The sequence below is a fragment of the Brachypodium distachyon genome, chromosome 5, assembly GCF_000005505.3.
Source record: "Brachypodium distachyon strain Bd21 chromosome 5, Brachypodium_distachyon_v3.0, whole genome shotgun sequence".
NCBI lineage: Eukaryota > Viridiplantae > Streptophyta > Magnoliopsida > Poales > Poaceae > Brachypodium > Brachypodium distachyon.
Window position 1 is genome coordinate 7,644,333 of NC_016135.3, and position 21,805 is coordinate 7,666,137.

General features: G+C 47.0%; 1 protein-coding gene across 1 annotated transcript; it reads left to right on the forward strand.

The window, feature by feature from the left end:
- The first annotated feature begins 12,350 nt into the window (after window positions 1-12,350).
- Window positions 12,351-15,605, forward strand: LOC100845248 (U-box domain-containing protein 9). The gene is made up of 2 exons (XM_003579516.4): window positions 12,351-12,827; window positions 14,205-15,605. The coding sequence occupies exons 1-2, from the start codon at window positions 12,411-12,413 to the stop codon at window positions 15,297-15,299; spliced, it is 1,512 nt and encodes a 503-aa protein (XP_003579564.2). The 5' UTR covers window positions 12,351-12,410; the 3' UTR covers window positions 15,300-15,605.
- The last annotated feature ends 6,200 nt before the right edge of the window (window positions 15,606-21,805 follow it).

The following is a 21,805-nucleotide window of genomic DNA, read 5'->3' on the forward strand; positions in this document are numbered from 1 at the left end:
CCAAGTGTTTACAGGTTGCCCGGTGAGTTCCCGGGTACTCTCTTCCTTCGGCTAAGTGCCCTTTACTCCTTTAGGCTGTTGCTACTGACGGAGTGTAGATGAATGTGGAACCATCAACCGTAAAAAAAACCAACCCTTTGACCTCCGGCGGGGGTCCTCCTTTTATACTGAAGGGGATACCACAGGTGCCGTGGCACATGCACTACAAGTGTCGACCAGGGAGACATGCCACTCCCCCTTGGTGAGCTGGTGGCCTGCATGGACGCCACCTTCGCTGCTAGGAGTCTAAAACCCTAAACGTAGGACTGGACAGCCATCGTTCACCTGATTTGGACGGGTAATGCCCCTCCTGTCGGCTCATTTAATGCGCCGTGCTCCTCACTCCTCGCCCTGGTGAGATTGCGCATCCGATGCCCGCCACGCGCCTGCGTGGCGCTGTTGCTCTGTCCGCTGGGCCCCACCCTTGTGGCGGAGGCCTGCGCCCGGGAACCCTCCTCCTGGCAAGTGGCTCCCGGGAGGCACCCAGGCCTGACACGCCCGGGAACCCCCTCCCAGTAAGCGGCTTCCCGGGAGGTGTCCAGGCGGGAATATTTCCCGAAGCCCCGCTAGCCCTTTCAGGCTGGTAGCTTGCCGGGCAGCTCGTGGCTGCTGCCCGGGATGGAATCCTCCCGGGAACTCGGAGCCGGGGCCCACGCATCGCGCAGCGGTGGTACCTCAGGTGCCACGGGTGCGACAGTTCACCTGTTGTTCTAATAACTTGGCACGTGGTCGTGTAATTGGTCCAATGCATAGATCATTGGGTTTATCTTCAACAGCAAGATCATCATTAGGCAAAGATGATAAAGAACTAGGGATGTCCTCATCAGAAGGGTTAACTTGTTCTTCTAGGAACCTGGTTCTTCCTTGTCTAGTGAAGAAACTATGAAGCGTCATCGACTCTAGCAATACTTCGTTCATCAGAAAGAACGACACAACCGAAATTTCTGACTCACTCCCACTATAAAATTAAACTTGTATTGTCTTCAGACGGATATGAATATCATGTGGCTCCCACTTCTTAAGGCTCCACACAATTTTTCGGGAATGTAGAGAGTATGGTTCTGAAAAAATCATAGAAAATGGAACACTTATAATAAGTAAAGTATATCAAAAGAGCAGATAAACACAATGAACTATCAATTCACAATCATCACCGCGAAGATAATGTTCAGCTTCTCCACGCACGAAAAGCGTCTCAGCAACACATCAACCATCATATCCAAACTAACACCTTCCATACGGACATTCAAAGACTTGACTGTGAGCGATGCCTTCATCGAACTAGGATCCTTCGTAAAGCGTGAAACCTAAGATCAGACAACCATGTGTAAATGTTACTACTCCGTATTTAATTTCTATGCAAACACAGGTTCGGGAAAAAAATATCTGAACTGCAGAATCAAAGAAAATCTTGGTGCCGTAGGAGTAGCCTATGTTCTCCAATTTAGGCGCAGAGAGAATACGCACATTCAAGTCCCCCGCATGTAGATGATGCAACAATTCAAGGGAAGGGGCGCTCTCTACGACCACTTCCTTTGTTTCCTTAGACATGATACAATCCCCTATAACAATGGATCTAACAGTACGGGATTTGAACCGGATGGACCTAAAGCCCAAAAGTTTAAACGAATCCAGAACAGGGCATCCGGCAATCAGGCTATGCAATGAACACTCGGAGATGACGACCCAAACAATTTAGAGCTGCCTTAGCAGAGGAAAGTGAAGCTATTGGGTGGTGTCGTCGTGGAGGTTGCAGCGTTTGAGCTTCAGAACACGTAGAGTGGGTGAGAAGCGGAAGGTCCGCCATGGCAGATCTGAACGAGGTCGCTGGAAAACAAACGACAGCTCTTGGAGTCTATCGAAAGCAGGGGACATCAACCAATCGTTCCGGGGTGGAGGGGCTACAATCCAGTCAACTTGACCGGTGATGAAGCGATGGACAGGGCCTAAGTAACCTCTAACCAAGCCTGCCACGAAATCTCGGCGCTGTTGAAAAGGCCAACCGAGTTTGCGACAGTCGAGGTTAAGCGGCACGGAACGCCAGAGGTGGCACCACCGGTGCGCAAGGATACTGGTGCGGGCGCCTTCTTTGATGGGGAGGAGGTAGATGATCTCACCGAGGAGTTCATCTGGGAGTTCACTGATGAGGTCGATGCCGTCGACGTCTTCAGCTGCTCCGGTCGTCGTCACCGCAACCGGAGCTTCTCCGTTGTTGTCGGCTCCCGCTGACCTCAGCTTCTTCGAACAGCGAGCACCTGCCTCCATCTCCGTGAATGGCTGGCTTCTTGGTGTTTGGTGATAGCAGGATGAAGAGATCTCTAGAGGAATGGAGGGCAGCAGCTTGGTTTGTGCTTGCGCTCGCGGGAAGCAGGAATAGCCAGGTTTAAATGCGCCAGAAGTAACGCGCGTGTTCGGCTTTGCCTGTACAAGGACACGTTGATACGACGGCTCTGTCAGGCTAGCATGCAGCTGCAATGTTTATCTCTTTCGGCCCGACAGCTTTCGGTATCTGAGGACAGGGAAACGCACGCGAATAAAAAAATGCATAGACAGAGACTTGAAAATTGCAAGAAATCAGCCAGTTGAACTCTTTCGAATTTGCCCGGCGGGAACAAAAAGAGTCTGCTGGCACTACTGCTATATATGTGCAAATTGTGAGAAATCGTCCAACATTTTCATAGGTTAACGCAATTTATAATATAGTTCAATTTTTATGAACCTCTGACGCACACAGTACAGTGTACACGTATGTACCCTTAGTAATCGAAGGAACAAGAACAGAGTACGTACCCACATAAAGTAAGCGATCGAACAAGTTCGGCTCTGCGTGTGCAAGCACACGTTGATACGACGGCTCGGTCAGACTAGCGTGAAGCTACAATGTTTTTCGGCCTGGCAGCTTTCGGTGTCTGAGGACCGGCCGGGCAGCTCATGTGCATTGAGAGGGAATTGAAAATTGTAAGCACCGGTGCTAGGCAGATGACTAATTTGGCACCTTTCCTGTACAAATAAGCACTGATGCTAAAGATGATGCTTGGTTAATTTTCGTAAGCACTGATTTAAGCACCTTGCATTGTACATGCTCTTAGTCAGGTGATTAGAAAAATTAACAGGCTTTTTTAAGCACTGGTGCTAGGCAGATGCCCAATTTGGCACCTTTCCTATACAAATAAGCACTGGTGCAAGTACCACAATGTCGACTGGACTACTGATATTACTGATATATGGATACAACAAACACAAAAGAGCTTGCTAGACATTAAGTCACATGGCATAAATTAACAGAATACGTAGCACCTTCGTTGTACAAAAGTCTTCCCCACGAAAATTGCACGAATGTATCAGTGGACAAATCCCTGAAACCTTTGATATGAGTGAAACTAATTTTGCAACCTCTTGATGCTCTTTTCTCTAACTGAAGGGTTTTAGCTTGTTTCTTAGCGAACCCCTTGTTGATGTCCCAACCCCGAATTGTCATCGATTCTAGCAGTATAGCGTTCCTTAGAAAGAACGAGACAAGCGGAATTCCCGACTTTCTTCCATTATAGAACTCAACTGCTATTCTCTTCAGACGGATATCAAGTGGCTTCCATTTTTTACGACTACACCCGTTTTTTTCACCATATGTAGGACTGGACTGAAAAAATTATAGAAAATATAACACTTAGAACAAATATATCAAAAGAGCAGATAAGCACAATGAACTATCAATTCAGAATCATCACCGGCAAGATAATGTACAGATTCTCCAAGCACGGAAAGCATCTCATCAACACAATAACCATATCCAGATTAACACCTTCCATAAGGATAGTCAAAGTCTTGACTGTGAGCAAAACTGCTGTCAACCTAGGTTCCTTTATGGAGCATGAAACATAAAATTAGAACAACAACAAGTGTAAATGTTGCTATCTAATTCCGTGCAAAAATTACCTGAACAACTACGGGACCAAAGAAAAGCTTGGGGCCAGAGGCGTAACCTAAGTTCTCCAATTTAGGCGCAGAGATAATCCAAACATTCAAGTCCTCCTTCCAACCATGATGATGCAACCATTCAAGGGAAGGGGCGCTCTCTACGACCAATTCGTCTAACCAAATTTCCTGAGCCCAACTGGTATTGTTAATACACATGGTTCCAAGAGTATGGGATTTGATCCGGAGTGAGCGAAAGCCGGAGCATTTCTTCATTTTCAACAAATCCAGAATAGGGCATCTGGCAATCAGGCTATGCAATGAGCACTCGAAGATGTCGACAAAAATAAATTCAAGCCGCGTTAGTGTAGTAAAGTAAAGCTGTTGGATGGTGTCGTCATGGAGGTTGCAGCGTTGGAGGTTCAGAACACGTAGGGTGGGCGAGAAGCGGAAGGTGCGCCATGGCATGTGGCGACCCAGACCCGTAAGGATCCGGACCTCTGTATAAACTATGCTAGTCCCTGGATCAAATGCTAGCACACACAGTTCCATTGATGAAATACCATACACATGTCTATTACATCGATTCGAATAACAAATCCAGAGTACTTAATACAAGCCAAGCGGAAGTTCAAATAAAACAAACTGATAAAGAGGGAGTCCCATCAACGCCACACGCAAGTTGAGTGTAGACTCGCGACCCTGCGTCTTCTTCTTAAGCGTCGCTCTCTGCACATGATAGGTGCAGGTCAGTACATTGAATGTACTTGCAAGTCACACATGTGTGGTTAGGAAAAATGCATGGAAATGATGAGGGATTTCCTAGTTTGGCTACTAGGGTTGTTTTTGCAAAATGCGGATTTTGGGGTTTTGAAATACTCTTAGTATTTTCCTTTGAAAATCTCTAATCCTGGAGTTTTGATAAAACAGGGTTTGATCAATAGTATGGTCATACTGTGGATGTTTCACTCCACGACCTAGCTATGCCCTCTGGGTCAACTGACACTCACATAGCATCCCTTTTCCCTGACTCATTCTGTGGAACCTTCCACCGAGTCAAAACAGTTTTGGGGTTTTTGAAAACAAAACATGAAGATCTCCACTTCTCCTGACATAATGACTCAAAGTCGCCCGTAACCAGGGGCATGGCTAATCGATTAGATTGACACTCTCGAGAGGTTTGTACACTTTACCCACTTGACACAATCAGTCCAAAGTGTTGCCTGACGACAAGCGTGCGCAACAGGTAAAGATTGTGACGAAGTCTTTCACTAGAAGCTCCCTGATACCTAATTCTGGCACCGCCCGCCCCATATGAGCACATTGGCTCCTCTCCGGATGGCGATACCCAGGTAAGGGTTTCCCGCTAGTTAGTCGACAAAGCCAGAGCCCATAATAGCAAGTGGTTGCACAAGAAGCCTTTGGGTACATGAGAAGACATTATTGCACAGCGGTCCCCACCTTCTCCTGAGCGTGTACCCATTACGGGGCTACAACACTTGCCGACAGCCAACTGGCCTCCATCATACCACTCCATCCAGATAAAACATTTTGGTTTTTATTTCGAAAACTTTTTTCCAAAAACATACTCGCTCATAAAGAGCACTTAATACTTTCAATATAGTTTGTCCGTCCCGTTATAATAGTATAGCATGCTTTGAAAAAATGTAAATACATAACCTTTCGTATTTGGTGGCATGGCAATAATATCCTATGAGCAATCTAGTAGGAATAACTAAACAGGTTGAAAACGCATTTGATAAAACTTCATAAAGAAAACAACTCTAACATGCATCCCTATGATGTTGTAAACAAAATAGCATAAGCAAAAATATAGGTACTACATGATCAATAAGTGTAACTTGCCTGAAGATATTCATAAATCTGCTACTGTTAACAGATAGCAACTAGGGTTGACAGGTAATAGGTGCTAAAGTATAGAACATGGCATGAAACATATGCTACAGTATAGTTCTAAGGTTGAACTAACTAACGCAATAGGTTTCAGGTCAATTGGATAAACAGGTCAAAAGTTACTGGCTTGCAAAGGTGGCTAGTCAGATTCTGACAGACAAATAGTACTAACTTCTACTGAAAAGCTACTGGTGTTAAACTATTCCAATGACAGAGAACTAAACAAAGGAATCCAAGAATATGATCTACTCTTTCAAATGGCACTGGTTTCACTAACAATGGAGACATGAGGCAGTAGCTATGAACAGATGAATGTGGTTACTCTAAAACAGGACAGTACAGGATATGAACTTCTACCGTCGTGCTGCTAGTGAAGGTGAAGTTGAAATGGCCCAACTGGGAAATGGCTGTGAAGGGGTGTTCCTAAAGTTCAATCTACATAAATAAACAACTAAAATGATACTACGGACAACAAGAAGAACTACTGCGAATAAGGCTACCCACAAAGAATGGTGCTGCAACTTTCTGCCGCGGCAGAGATACGGCAGAGAGGCTGCTTAGAGTACCGTTTTGCGACGACGATGCAAAGCACGAGATGAACCATCTACGGATACTGTCTACAGAGAAATTGTAGTGGAACATTCACTCTACACAATGGTGAAATCTAGAGCACATAATGATCAGTGGTTTGATAGCAAACGATGACTAAACAGAGCTAACCGAAGAACAAAAGCTTCAGAGAACTTCAACAAGTTCAAACCCAAATCTTCCCGGAGATGAACGGAATCGAAGAATCGATGCGCGGGAAGGAAGAAGAAGGGTTGGAGGAGATTCACGGCGTCGCGGGGAGTCCAACGGTACAAGCGGCTTCGCGAATCGTTCGGCGGATCTCCGGCGATTGCTCGCCAGAGTTGGGCGGCGGCGGTTTTGGGCACGGCAGCGGTGCTCAGGCAGGGGAGAGCGAGGGCGTGCGGGGCGATCGGGAGAGGGGCACGGGCGGATTTTATAGGGCTCGGGACGCGTGGGCGGGGTGGCCGGCAGTTGCCGCGCGACGTGGGGTCGTGGGCGCGCGCGTGGCCAGGCGCGGGCACGCGGGGGCATGCACGAGCGGGCCCGGACGAGCGGCGCGCACGGGCGCGCGCGGCAAGCAGCGGCGGCGGCACCGGCGCGGGCCGGCGGGCAGCCGGGCGCGGGCGGCGGCGGGGGGCGGGCGCGGCGAACGGCGGCGGCGCGGCCGGGCGCTTTGTCAGCGGCGGCTGGAGATGGCGGAGATCGTGGGCGTGGTGGCCGGAGGTGGGGGATGACAGCGGGCCCCACCTGTCAGAGAGAGATAGAAAGCGAATTTCTCTAAGAATACGTTTTCCTACGGAGAAAGCGTATTTCTGGAGGAAAAAGAAAAAGAATAAAAGAAAACGATTAATAAATACTTTTCAGGATCTTTAATTCACCCGAAATTCCATTTAAATCATTTAAAATATCAAATGGCATCAGAAAAACTCCAAAAAATTATGTAAAATAATATATTTCATTTAGAGTCCAGGAAAATTATTCCCACTCAAAAATAAATTAATAAAAATAGTTTTAAGGTTTTTAAGCTTTAAATAAATCCAAATAAAATCCTAGAATGCATTTTTAAATTCTAGAAAATTCTCAAATCAATTTCAACCTAAAACATTCCGAAACAACATTTCAAACACTTTCAATAGTGCATCATAACGAACACCAATATTTTAAGATATGATCAAGGTGATATGCGTAAGAAATGAAAAGGTGCGAACATCTGAATTTGAAAAATTTGGGATGTTACAAACCTACCCCTCTTAAAGTGAATCTCGACCCCGAGATTCGGATTGGCCGGTAGAAAGGTGAGGGTAGTCCTTCTTCAGATCCTCTTCTCGTTCCCAGGTTGCTTCCTCCTCACTGTGATGACTCCACTGAACCTTACAAAACCTGGTAGTCTTTGATCTGGTGATTCGTTCAGTAGTCTCAAGAATCTTTTCTGGTTTCTCCTTATAAGTCAGATCTACCTTCAGCTGTATTGCTTCCAAAGGTACTGTATCCTTGAGCGGCACCTCTGATTCCTCTGCATGACACTTCTTCAACTGTGATACGTGGAAAACGTCGTGCACACTAGACAATGCTTCAGGTAATTCCAACTGATATGATACTTCTCCTCGTCTTCCCATAATCTTATAAGGTCCAACAAAACGAGGTGCTAACTTTCCCTTGATTCCAAACCTCTTCACTCCTCTAGGAGGTGAAACTCTCAAATATGCTCGGTCTCCTGCCTCATATGTGACTGCCTTACGTTTAGGATCTGCATAGCTTTTCTGTCTTGATTGGGCTACCTTCAGTCTGTCCTTGATCAACTTGACCTTTTCCTCGGCATCCTTGATTAGGTCTGGCCCAAACAACTGTCTTTCGCCTACCTCATCCCACATGAGTGGCGTCCTACACTTCTTTCCGTAAAGGGCCTCAAACGGGACATTTCGAACTAGCTTGGTAACTGTTGTTGTAAGAAAACTCCGCGTACGGTAGATTATCATCCCAACTGGATCCATAATCCAAAGCGCAGGCTCTTAGCATATCTTCCAAAACCTGGTTCACTCTTTCAGTCTGACCATCTGTCTGAGGATGAAAAGCTGTGCTGAATTCTAACCTTGTTCCTAGGGCTTCATGTAACTGACCCCAAAATTTGGATGTGAATTGAGTTCCACGATCCGATATTATTTCCTTAGGTACTCCGTGCAAACACACGATTCTAGACATATACAACTTTGCTAACTGGGCACTACTATAGGTTGTCTTGACTGGGATAAAGTGTGCGACTTTGGACAGTCGGTCCACTACTACCCAAATGGAATCATACCCAGAACGGGTCCTTGGTAGTCCAGTGATGAAGTCCATCCCAATACTATCCCACTTCCACTCTGGTATAGGAAGGGGTTGCAGCAAACCTGCTGGCTTCTGGTGCTGTGCCTTAACTCTCTGGCATACATCGCACTTCGCGATATACTCAGCAATTTCTCGCTTCATACTCGGCCACCAAAACTTCTCCTTCAAATCCAGATACATCTTGGTATTTCTAGGGTGTATAGAGTATGGTGACTCATGAGCTTCCTGAAGTATCAGCTTCTTAATCTCAGGATTCTGGGGTACACAAATACGCTTTTCAAACCAAATGGTTCCATGCTCATCTTCTGAGAACTCCAATGATCTTCCTTCGTTCATACTTTGTTTGATCTTTCCAATATTGTCATCCTTCTTCTGGGCTTCTCTTATCTGATCCAACAGAGTGGGTTTTACTTCCAATGCTGCAAGAAATCCTTTAGGTACTACTTCAATACTTAGGCTCCTGAACTGCTCACAAAGCTTGGGTGATATCACATTCGCTGTGATGGAATTGCAATGACTCTTGCGACTCAAGGCGTCAGCCACTACATTAGCCTTTCTAGGGTGATACTGTATGTTTAGGGTATAATCCTTGATTAGTTCTAACCATCTCCTTTGTCTGAGGTTCCACTCATTCTGGGTGAAAATGTACTTCAAACTCTTGTGGTCCGTGAAGATATCACAATGATTTCCAATAAGATAGTGCCTCCATATCTTCAGTGCATTAACCATAGCTACTAACTCCAAGTCATGAGTGGGGTAATTCATCTCATGAGGTTTGAGTTGTCGTGATGCGTAAGCAACTACTTTGCCTTCTTGCATCAATACACAACCCAAGCCGTGGCGAGAGGCGTCACAATAGACCTGAAAGTTCTTGTGTATGTCTGGCAAAATCAGAACAGGGGCTGACACAAGCTTCTTCTTTAATTCGTGAAATGCTGCTTCACATTCCGGGGTCCAACTGAATTTCTTTTCTTTCTTCAAGAGGTTGGTCATAGGTCTAGCTATCTTGGAAAAATTCTCAATAAACCTACGGTAATAACCCGCAAGTCCTAAGAAACTCCTGATCTCCTTCACTGTCTTGGGAGAATTCCATTCGGTCACGGCTATTACCTTGGATGGGTCTACAGCTACTCCTTTTCCTGACACAATGTGTCCCAAAAATGCTACTTCTTCCAACCAAAACTCACACTTGCTTAACTTGGCATACAGTTGGTCCTCCCTAAGTTTCTCCAATACTTTCCGTAGATGAACCTCATGTTCACTTCGGGATTTGGAATAGATAAGAATCTAAAATGATACTACGGACAACAAGAAGAACTACTGCGAATAAGGCAACCACTAAGAATGGTGCTGCAACTTTCTGCCGCGGCAGAGATACGGCAGAGAGGCTGCTTAGAGTACCGTTTTGCGACGACGATGCAAAGCACGAGATGAACCATCTACGGCTACTGTCTACAGAGAAATTGTAGAGGAACATTCACTCTACACAATGGTGAAATCTAGAGCACATAATGATCAGGGGTTTGATAGCAAACGATGACTAAACAGATCTAACTGAAGAAAAAAAGCTTCAGAGAACTTGAACAAGTTCATACCCAAATCTTCCCGGAGATGAACGGAATCGAAGAATCGATGCACGGGAAGGAAGAAGAAGGGTTGGAGGAGATTCACGGCGTTGCGGGGAGTCCAACGGTACAAGCGGCTTCGCGAAACGTTCGGCGGATCTCCGGCGATTGCTCACCGGAGTTGGGCGGCGGTGGCGGCGGTTTTGGGCGTGGGGAGCGGCGCTCGGGAAGGGGAGAGCGAGGGCGTGCAGGGCGTTCGGCAGAGGGGCGCGGGCGGATTTTATAGGGCTCGGGACGCGTGGGCGAGGCGGCCGGCGGGGGCCGCACGACGGGGCGCGGGGGCGTGTGCGGCGAGCAGCGGCGGCGGCCGTGCGCGGCGAACAGCGGTGGCGTGGCCGGGCGCGCCGGCGGCGGCGGCCGGAGACGGCAGAGATCATGGGCGTGGTGGCTGGAGGTGGGGGATGACAGGCGGGCCCCACCTGTCAGAGAGAGAGAGATAGAGAGCGCATTTCTCTAAGAATACGTTTTCCTGCGGAGAAAGCGTATTTCCGGAGGAAAAAGAAAAAGAATGAAAGAAAAGGATTAATAAATACTTTCCAGGACCTTTAATTCACCTGAAATTTCATTTAAATCATTTAAAATATCAAATGGCATCAGAAAAATTCCAAAAAATTCTGTAAAATAATATATTTCATTTAGAGTCCAGGAAAATTATTCCCACTCAAAAATTAATTAATAAATATAGTTTTAAGGTTTTTAAGCTTTAAATAAATCCAAATAAAATTCTAAAATGCATTTTTAAATTCTAGAAAATTCTCAAATCAATTTCTATCAACCTAAAACATTCCAAAACACCATTTCAAACACTTTCAATAATGCATCATAACGAACACCAATATTTTAAGATATGATCAAGGTGATATGCGTAAGAAATGAAAAGGTGCGAAAATCCGAATTTGAAAAATTTGGGATGTTACATGGCACGTCTGTGCTGTGTGGGAAGAATTCGAACGAGAGGTCCTGGGGTTTATCGAAGGAATCGGACAGGAACCAATCGTTGCGTGGGGGAGGGGCTATAATCCAATCACCTGCACCACGGAAGCGGCGGACAAGGCCTGAGTGACCTTCAACAATGCGTGCACTAAATCTTGGAGCTCGTACAGAGGGCGACCGAGTTTGTAACAGTCGAGGTTAAGTGGCGCGGTAGGCCGGAGGTGGCGCCACCGGTGCGCGAGAATACTGGTGAGGGCGCCTTCTTTGATGGGGAGGAGGCAGATGATCTCACCGAGAGGAAATCATCTAGGAGGATACTAACGAGGTCGCCGCCGCCGCCATCTTCAGACACTTCTCCGCTGTTGTCGGCTCCCGCTGACCTCCTCGGCTTCTTGGAACAACGAGCACCCGCCTCCATCTCCGTGAATGGCTGGCTGAGAGGTGGTTGGTGATAGCACGATGAGGAAATCTCTAGGAGGAATGGAGGGCGGTTTGGTTTGTGCTTCTGCTCGCGGGAAGCATGAATTGCTAGGTTGTCACGAGTTAATGCGCCAGACGTAACGCGCCACATTTACCACTTACTTGCATTTCGCGGATAAGCAAGGGGCCGGCTATGAGCTCTGCACGGCCAACCTCCGACGACCAGTACAAGGAAATTAACGACGTCGTGGTGTGCTGCCGACGGCAACAAGGTCGTCCGGTTCCACTCCACCCCCTTCGATGTGTGCCTTAGTCTCACCAAAAGCGGCGCCCTTGCAGCCCTCTGTTGGGGCATCATCGCTGTGCTGGTCTTGGGGGCCTGATGCTGCCGGACCCGCCCCGCCGCTACCCCTCCATGCTGCCCCGTCACACCACGCGACCACACCGCTGCTACCCCTTTGTCTCTGCGCCACACCACAGCCCCGCCGCACGCTACTTCCTTTGCAGCACGCCGCCGCCGCCTGCCTCGAGGACAGCACGCCCTGCCTTGCCTTCGAGACGGAGTGGGACGGGAAGCAGGGGATGGAGTAGTGGAGGGGGATCGGGGGTAGGCATGAGATCCCAAGAAGAAGTGAAAGGGGCTACCAAGTAGCCCCACGTGCCCCACTCAGAATGTCCGAAAAAAAAGCCGTAGAAAAAAAAACCGGGCACCGGCAAAACCGTAAAATAAAACCTCCCACCCGTCTCTCTCCCCTTCCCAACCCAGCGACCGCGGCGAGGCGCACACACCCCTCGCTTCCCAAAGAAATGGTGAAGCCGCCGCCGGCGGAGGAGGATACTGCGGCGCTGCGGCGGCGCCTTAGGAGTCTCGTTACGGCACTGACCGGTGAAGGTGCCGTAGCGGACGCGTTCGATGAGGCGGCCGCGGCGCTCGCGGCGCTAAGGGAGGCCGAACTCAGCGGGCGTGGGAAGGGAGCTCGGAGAGAGGATATGCGAACCGTGGTGGAGGCAGAAGCCGTGCCGGAACAGTTCTTGTGCCCGATCTCGTCCAAGATCATGGGTGACCCCGTGGTCGTCGAGTCTGGTCAGGTAAGGACCGGATGCGATTCTGTTTGCTAATTTTTTGGGGTGTCCCTGGTTATTTTCGATTCATCGTTTACTGTCAAGAATCTGTCCTTATGCCGTTACCCTTCCGTAAATGTGGTTGCTCACGTTTTGGATATTTTGATGGTTTAAACTTGCAACGTTGGTCATGAATATGATTGAATACTGTTCTTGATTCATAATGCGAGCAGTTGGAACACATCAGAATGGGAATCATTTAGACCATATTCCTTGTTGAAATTTGTGATGTTATTTGCCCCGTGCTGAATTGGTGTACTTGTCCGGCTAGGAGTATACATTAAACATGATCGTTGCCTGTCAGTACTTCTCTAAATGCTACCAAGGTATGGTGGTCCATTTATTCTTTCAAAGATTAAGCTCACGTATCTATGCACTAGTCTCGGTGCTTAGTGCTTACAGCATATAACTAACGATTGATCAGAAGCAGCCTTGCTCGGTGGATCTTATAAATATTACTCACTCTGATCCGAAATTCTTGACTCAAATTTTGCCCAGATATGGATGTATCTATTCTTAAAAAGCATTTAGATACTTGTAATATTTCGTCAACAATTTAGGATCGGAGGGAGTACTACTCTTTATTGTTTTCAATAATGTAGATCAATTTTCCAGGTAACACTTGGTAAAACAGTGGCATCTCTGCTTACATATATAAATCTTTGTATCTGTTATTAAACATAACAGATTCAGATCATTTTGATGTGCATGCTGGTTTTATAATACACGAACTGTAAATTTCACATCTATTTATGGTTAAGATCTTAGTTCATTCAAATCATGTAAACTATCACAGATGTAAAGCATGTGGAGTGTATCACTGTTGGAAGTCAATTTTGTATCCATGTAATACTTGTTTGCTAGGTGCTATTCAAGTAGTAATAATTTTTTCCGAAAATAGAAAAATAATAATAATTTATCCCATGAAACTTTGGGCTTTGACCATGTGAAGCATGTCTGCATGACACATGTGAAGCATGTGAGCTGAAGATGCCTTTTCAGTTTTGACACTGAGGTCGCATGCATCTCTGAATATTTGACATAAATTATACCATGCTCGCGATGTAGCTGTTCCCCAATACAAGATTTAGTTTGAATTCTTAATTGCATTCATCTTTTGACCAGTCAAATGACTGAAATACCATTAAGTTCACACCGTTGGCTGTTTGCATGTTTACGATACATTAACTGGGTAAGTACTGTCTGGGACAAATTTAACCTTGTTGCCTCATGAGTGTGTGTAAGGATCTTATGTTTTTTTTTACACTGTTGCTAGCATGATCTTGTGTTTTAGACTTTAGTTGTAGAAACATGATCCATTCATGTTGTTGCTCCTTCATGCAGACCTATGATCGCCATTTCATCGAGGAGTGGTTTAGTGCAGGGAACCAGACGTGCCCGCAGAGCCAACAAGTGCTTTTAAACAAAACGCTGATTCCTAATCTCCTCATTCGAAGCATGATAGCACAGTGGTGCACACAGAATGGATTTTCCCTGCCACCAGTTGAGAACCAAAATGAAGATCATGCTAGCAACAGTGAGCAAAGAACATTTGATGATATATTCAACAAAATAACTTCATCATCAAACAGCACTGAACAGAAGCAAGCAATCAAGAATCTCAGGCTGCTCACCAAGCGTAGCAGTGAATTCAGAGCTATCTTAGAAGAAAGGCCAGACTCCATATCAGAAATGACCTTTTCCCGGTTTTCTACCCCAGAATTACAAAATGATCCACAAGTAGTGGAGGACATGGTGACTATAATTCTGAACTTTTCACTGCATGATAGTAATAAGAAGATAATTGGAGATGACCCAGAAGCAATCCCCTTCCTCATATGGGCACTCAAATCGGGAGACATGGGGAGCCGCAGCAACTCTGCAGCTGCCATTTTCACTCTGTCAGCTGTTGACTCCAACAAAGTGAAGATTGGTGAATTGGGAGCAATGGGACCTTTGATCGATCTTCTTGAACATGGCAGCATCATAGCAAAGAAAGATGCGGCATCAGCCATTTTCAGTCTTTGTCTGCTCCATGAGAATAGGTCAAGAGCTACACGGAGTGGCATCGTTGATGTGTCGATGAGAGCCATCAGAGATCAGTCGCTTACAGAAGAATCGTTGGCTATACTTGCTTTGTTATCAAGCAACTATGACATGGTAGAGCTGATGATAGAGTTTGACGGTGCCACTTGCATGCTGCAAGCAGTAAGGGAGAGCGAGTGCAAGCGTAGCAAAGAGAATGCAGTTGTAGTCCTTTTCTCGATTTGTATGTACAATCGGGCAAAGCTGAAACAGGTCGAGGAACATGAGAATACGAATGGGTCATTAGCTTTTCTTGCACAGAACGGGACTCCAAGGGCAAGGAGGAAGGCTGCCGCAATCCTGGAGATGATGACGAAAACCAAAACCATGCACAACAGGCATAGTTCTTGTTAGGATCAGCAAGAGAGATGCAGTTGGAGTAACAAAGAGGATGTTAGGTTAGGTGTACATATTGAAATACACACATAGTATCTTCCTTTCCAGTATATAGAGGCATTGTGCAGATAAAGAGCTAAGGGTTTTCTCATTGGAATGATACAGACCAGTTCTTGGTTCTTTGAACATACAGCAGCGTGAACTTTTCCCAGAATAGCATTTGCAGGATGTGTAGCGTGAATATGTTTCTTTCCTTAGTAATAACTCTATCAAAAAATGGAATGATTTCTCGCCCTCACAGCATGCCATCTCAGCATATGTCCATGTATTTTGTGTTTTCTAAACAGTGCAGGTGCTTTGCCTGGCCCACAGTCAGTGTGGTTTTTTTCACCCGTGGTTTCTCTTTTTCTACCTGGGGTCGTCATCTTGGTGGCGAATGCATGTGAAAGCGTTGGTCGGGATCCTTCGCCCCCAAGTCGCCGGTGTCAGCGGCTGACGTGCGCCGGCGTTTTGGAGGGTTCTAGAGCCTGTGTGTTGGTGTGCGTCTATATATGGGTGCCTGCTGGGGTCGCTGCTTTGTCGTCGTGGGATCTGCTTTCTACTGGTTTTGCGTGCAGGTGTGATTTGGTCTATCGATGCCATCGGCAGTGCCTGTTTATTCGTCGCTCTCGCGGTGTCAGTCCGGTGAGGCGCGTCGCGCCGCTGCTACAAACCGCTGGGAGTCATCGCCATTGCCCGAATTTTTGCGCGGAAGGACCTTGGCGTTGCAGGCATGTTTTCTCCGGTGATTTCTTGTTGTTTTTGCGTGCGAGTTTCGCTGGTGGTTTCCCTGCAGGCGTTTCGGTTCGATCGGATCTGGCCCGTTGTTTTAGTTTGGTGTTTCGTTGAGGAAATAGAATGACTATGAATTTTGTTTGGTTGAGAAGGTGGAATAGAATGAAATGGTTTCATTTTGTGTTATGTTGGGAAGATGGAATGGGATGGTAAAAATGCACTCACCCCGCCGGTGAGGTTACCCTGACACTAATGAGTATGAACAATATTTCCCTTGTATGATTTTGACACTAGAAAAAGATCTGTTGTATTTCGCTTATATTTTCTGCATCCACAATTTATATGCATACATAAAATATAATTAGAGTCCATATGTCGCATGTAAATGATCACCTTACAACTTTATTTTATCTCAAATAACCATCTTGGTTATCTGAAACATACAATGCATATAATCATCTTCAAAAAAATCTTTTTGCCCATTTGAACTAACTACGGCAAGTGTTGGTTATCAAATTCTGAAGCTGTGAACGTAGCTTGGCTTAAACCAATCTGCGCATGCAATAGATGAATGGGCTTTCACAAATGGATAAATAGCGGCCAAATCATACACGTATCAGCAACCATCACCGATAATCGATTAGAGGGAGAAAACGAAGCATGAGGGTGGGCATTGCTTGTTGAGGAGGCGGCCCTTGGACTGGGGGCGGAGGTGAGATCCAAGTCGCCAGCCTGCTGCTCTCCTCTGTAGATCCAAGTCGTTTGCCTCCCCTCCTGTTCTGGTCCATCGCCGGACTCCTCTCCTCGTAAGGTTCCTCGCCCGCCTGTTCCTGTCTTCACGGCGCTACGCCGCTGTCCACGTCGCCGCCCTCCGCCGTCTGTCGCCGGCCGGGACCAGGATCTGGACGAGAAGCGGTTCAGGACTATGATATCCCGAAGAACACTACGAGAGACGAGATGAGAATTGGAAGAACAAAGGGGACGAGGAACAGAAACAGCAGATGAGAGTTCAGATCGGTTCTATTTCTTTTCTTTTGCTACTTCTCCTTGGACACAGGCTGCCTTATATAGACAGCTCAACCCCTTCCTTACAAGTGGGCCGACAGGTCACCACTCTTGGCACGCAGCCGCAACTCACACACGAACACTACTCATCTCCTTCAGCTACTTGATCAACTATTTGGGACATGCCATCATGTACCAAATCTTCTGTATCAGGCTTCAGAATATGATGCACTGAAGTCATGACACTTGCCCCCCCTTGAGTCTGTTCATCCTTCCATATGGTAGCATCAGGGAAACGGCGCCGCAACACTTCATAATCTTCCCAAGTTGCACAATCTTCAGGCAAAGTAGACCAGTGCACAAGCACTTGCGTTGCTGGTTCATTACCTTTCTGAACCAAACGGCGTTGCAGAATAGCAAGAGGTTGTGCAGCAACACCATTGAGTATCTGTGGTGGAGGGACTGCTTGAAAAGCTGGAGCATAGCTTGGATTAAATTCCTTGAGTTGTGACACATGAAAAACTGGATGAACCTGACAACCCTCCGGAAGTTCCAAGCGGTACGCAACAGCCCCAATGCGAGCAAGAATCTTGAAAGGCCCTTAGTACATGAAGGACAGTTTAGGACATGCACGATTAACAACTGTGGACTGAGCATAAGGTTACAGACGAAGCAGGACTGAATAACCAACTTTAAAAACTTGATCCACCCTGTGCTTGTCAGCTTGTTACTTGATTCGAGCTTGTGCTTGAATGAGATGCTCACGCAATTGAGCAATATGGGCTGCATCAGGGAGCGGAATAGCCTTGGATTCTGAGTCAGCAGCAAGTGTAACATTAGGCATGCCTCCAAAATTCGGTTCCTGTCCATATAAAGCTTTGTAGGGAGAACAACCCATGGAGGTGTGATAACTGGAATTGTACCAAAACTCGGCCATCGGCAACCAAGAGTGCCATTTGCCAGGACGGTCATAAACAGCACATCTGAGATACTGCTCAACACATTGGTTTATCCGTTCACTTTGACCATCCGTTTGCGGGTGGTAGGCTGTACTATAAGACAATTTAGATCCCAAGGCCTTGAATATATCCCTCCACATAGTACTAGTAAAGATTTTATCGCGGTCTGTTACAATGGAACGAGGAACACCATGCAGCTTGACAATGGAGTCCAGAAAAGCCTTGGCCACTGAACTGGCTGTGAAGGATGGCGAAGTGGTATAAAATGTGCGTATTTAGTAAACCGATCCACGACCACCAATATAGTATCATACCCATCAGACAGAGGCAAAGATTCAATAAAATCCATGGTCAAATCCTCCCAAGGGCGAGCCGGAACAGGCAAAGGTTGAAGGAGAGCAGCAGGTTTAGAACGTAGAGATTTAGCTTGTTGACAAACCTGACATTGACGTACAAACTGCTCAACGGCTGACTTCAGACCTGACCAATGATAGAGTTTGCGAATGCGCTGATAGGTGGCCTGAATACCGGAATGACCGCCCACGGGGCTATTGTGTAAAGCATCAATGATTTTGGTTTGCAAGGCCAAGTTTGCACCAACATGCAGTCTGCCTTTGTACTTAATCAGGCCATTGTCCAAAGTGAAACCCTTGTCATTTGGGGAATGAATGGCTAATTCCCTGAGTAGATTCTAAGCTGTTGGGTCCATGTCATAAGAGTGCATTACTTCAATAATCCAATCGGGCTGACAGAGAGTAATTGCTTGACAGTTCAAAAGATGACCAACTCGGGATAATGAATCGGCAGCGCCATTGTCAATGCCCTTTTTATATTTGAACTGAAACTGTAAACCAATTAACTTGGACATAGCCTTGCGTTGGAGCTCAGTACCTAACTGTTGGTCCCCTAGAGCACATAAGGACTTGTGGTCAGTGAAGATGACAAAAGGGCCCCGCTGCAAATAAGGTCGCCAACGATCAACTGCCATAATCACTGCGAGAAACTCCTTTCATAGATAGACAACTTGTTATTTTGCACGCCAAGGGCCTTGCTGAGATATGCTACCGGGTGGCCACGCTGCATCAAAACAGCCCCCACACCATCTGCACAGGCATCAGTTTCAACCGTAAAGGGAACGGAGTAATCAGGAAGAGCCAATAGTGGGGTCTGCACCGTAGCTTGTTTCAGTGTCACAAACGCTTGGTTTGCTGCCTCATTCCACTGGAACCCTTTCTTAGTCAGTAACTGAGTTAGTGGTTTAGTTATCCAACTATATCGCGGTACAAATTTGCGGTAATAGCCGGTTAATCCCAGAAACCCTCGCAGCTCAGTTGCATCACTGGGTGTAGGCCAATGTTCCATTGCACATGTTTTCTCAGAATCTGTCAAAACCCCTTTATCTGATATGATATGCCCCAAATAATTGATACTTGTTTGACCAAAAGAACACTTGGATTGTTTGGCAAATAATTGATGCTGCTGCAGCGTATCAAGTACTTGACGTAGGTGCAAGAGATGAACAACCCAGGAAGCACACTATACACGAGAATATCATCTAAGAAGACAATGACTGACTTGCGCAGAAACTTGGCAAAAACAGAGTTCATCACACATTGAAATGTTGCCGGTGCATTAGTCAAACCAAATGGCATTACCCGAAACTTGAAATGGCCATGATGGTTTTTGAATGCAGTTTTGGGTTCATCTTCTTCTCTCATGCGTATTTGATGATAGCCTGCACGCAGGTCTAGCTTGGAAAAGAACTTGGTGCCTGCCAATTCATTAGTTCATCCACAATTGGCAGAGGAAACTTGTTCTTTACTGTGAGATTGTTGAGACGACGGTAGTCCACACAAAACCTCCAATTACCATCTTTCTTTTTAACCAAAAGCACAGGTGAAGCAAAAGGGCTCATACTAGGGGTGACAACACCGGACTGAAGCATCTCTGTCACTTGACGCTCTATTTCGTCCTTCTGTAGAGGAGAATAGCAATAAGGGCGAGAATTAACAGGTGAAGCACCTGGTTCCAAAGTGATAGCATGGTCCAAAGCTCGGTGAGGAGGAAGTGTAGATGGTTCCTGAAATACATCTTCATACTCCTGTAAAAGCAGCTGCATATCTGGTGACAAGGCAGAAGGGGCAGAGACAGAAATAGACTCATCCACTGTTTCAATAGTAGCTATAGCCCAGACATCATTTCCAGAAATCCACTTGGACAATTGCTCAGGTTGAATTTCTAGCAGCTCAGTTTGAGGTTTATTAGTGATCCCATGCAGAGTCACCCAAGTACCATCCTTGTGAAACTGGATGTAACGATCACCCCAATGGCAATTCATTGGACTGAACTTGCTCAACCCATCAAGACCTAGGACAGCATCATAAGCTCCAAGTTCCAAGACTCTCATATCATCAGTAAAACTGATCCCCTCATACCACCAAGTTAGGTCATGGACACAAGCATCTGATTTCATGATATTTCCATTAGCTACTTTAACAGCAACAGGTTTAGCGGCAGCAAGCGTACAACCAGCCCTCTCAGCAAAAGCAGCATTAACAAAAGTATGACTACTGCCTGAATCCACTAAAAGGAGCATCACCTGATTCCCAACCAAGGCCCGAATGCGAAAATTGACTGAATCTTCTGTACCGGCAAGAGCATGCACAGAGAGGTGGCAGCACTGAGCGGCAGGAATTTCATCAAGCAGATTGAGGGAATGGACTGTATCCTCTGGCAGAACTTCGCCAAATTCACCCACTTCAATCATGAGCACCTGACCGGATTTCTTACACTGATGATCCTTTGCGTACTTGTCGCCGCACTTGAAACATAGGCCGTTGGCATGGCGGAAATCACGCAGCTGGCGCTCCCGGCCGTAATCGCTGCCGGTCGGCCGCGACGCGTCCGCTTTGGGTGCAGCGCCTGGTGCAGTCAGTGCCAAAGCCGGGGGATGCTTTGTGGGTGCCGCTGGCCGTGCACGGGGGCGCGTGTGCTCGTTCTCCTCTTCCTGAATCCGAGCAAGCGATGCGGCACGCGGGACACTGGTGGGTGCCTGCAGGCGCACGGCCGCACAGAGTTCATCCCGCAAGCCAAAAATGAACTGGGATACAAACCAACGAGAACTCAGAGTCGAATCCACCGAGAGAAGGTGGTACATGCACGCCTCAAATGCCTGCTTGTACTCAGGAACCGAGCCGGTTTGCTTGAGTTGAACAAGCTTGGCCATCTGCCCGTCGAACTCGTCAGCACCACCGCAGCGATGAACGAATCCCAACGAAGCAAGCGGTGTTGACGTTTGTGCGCCTGCAACCACAGCGCGGCATGACCTTCAAAGTAGAGGGTAGCCGTATTGACCCAGTGGTGTGAAGGAACATGAAACATCTCGAAGTAGACATAGCAGAGGTCGATCCACAGTAGAGGGTGGTCGCCATTGAAGGATGGGAAATTGTGCTTGGGAGGTTTCGCACGGAATTCGCCCGACTCAGCCGTCGTAGTGTCAGACTCCCGGTCGCGATCCCCGGCGGCCTGATTTGGACGCCCGGGCCCGTTCAGCAGGGGTGGACCATTGTTGGCGAGGCAGGCGGTCTTGTTTGCTTGAGGAGGAGCACGCGGATTCTGAGGCGGTGCTCGCGTGGTCTCGGCTTGCTGGCGCTTGACCGTGTCGAGGTCGCCTCCGAAATCCTCCACCTGTTTGTGCAGGGTGGAGATCTCGCCGGAGACCTTCTTCAACCCCGTCGACAACACATCGAACTGGGCCTTCATCTCCTCCGTGGATTTCTGAATCAT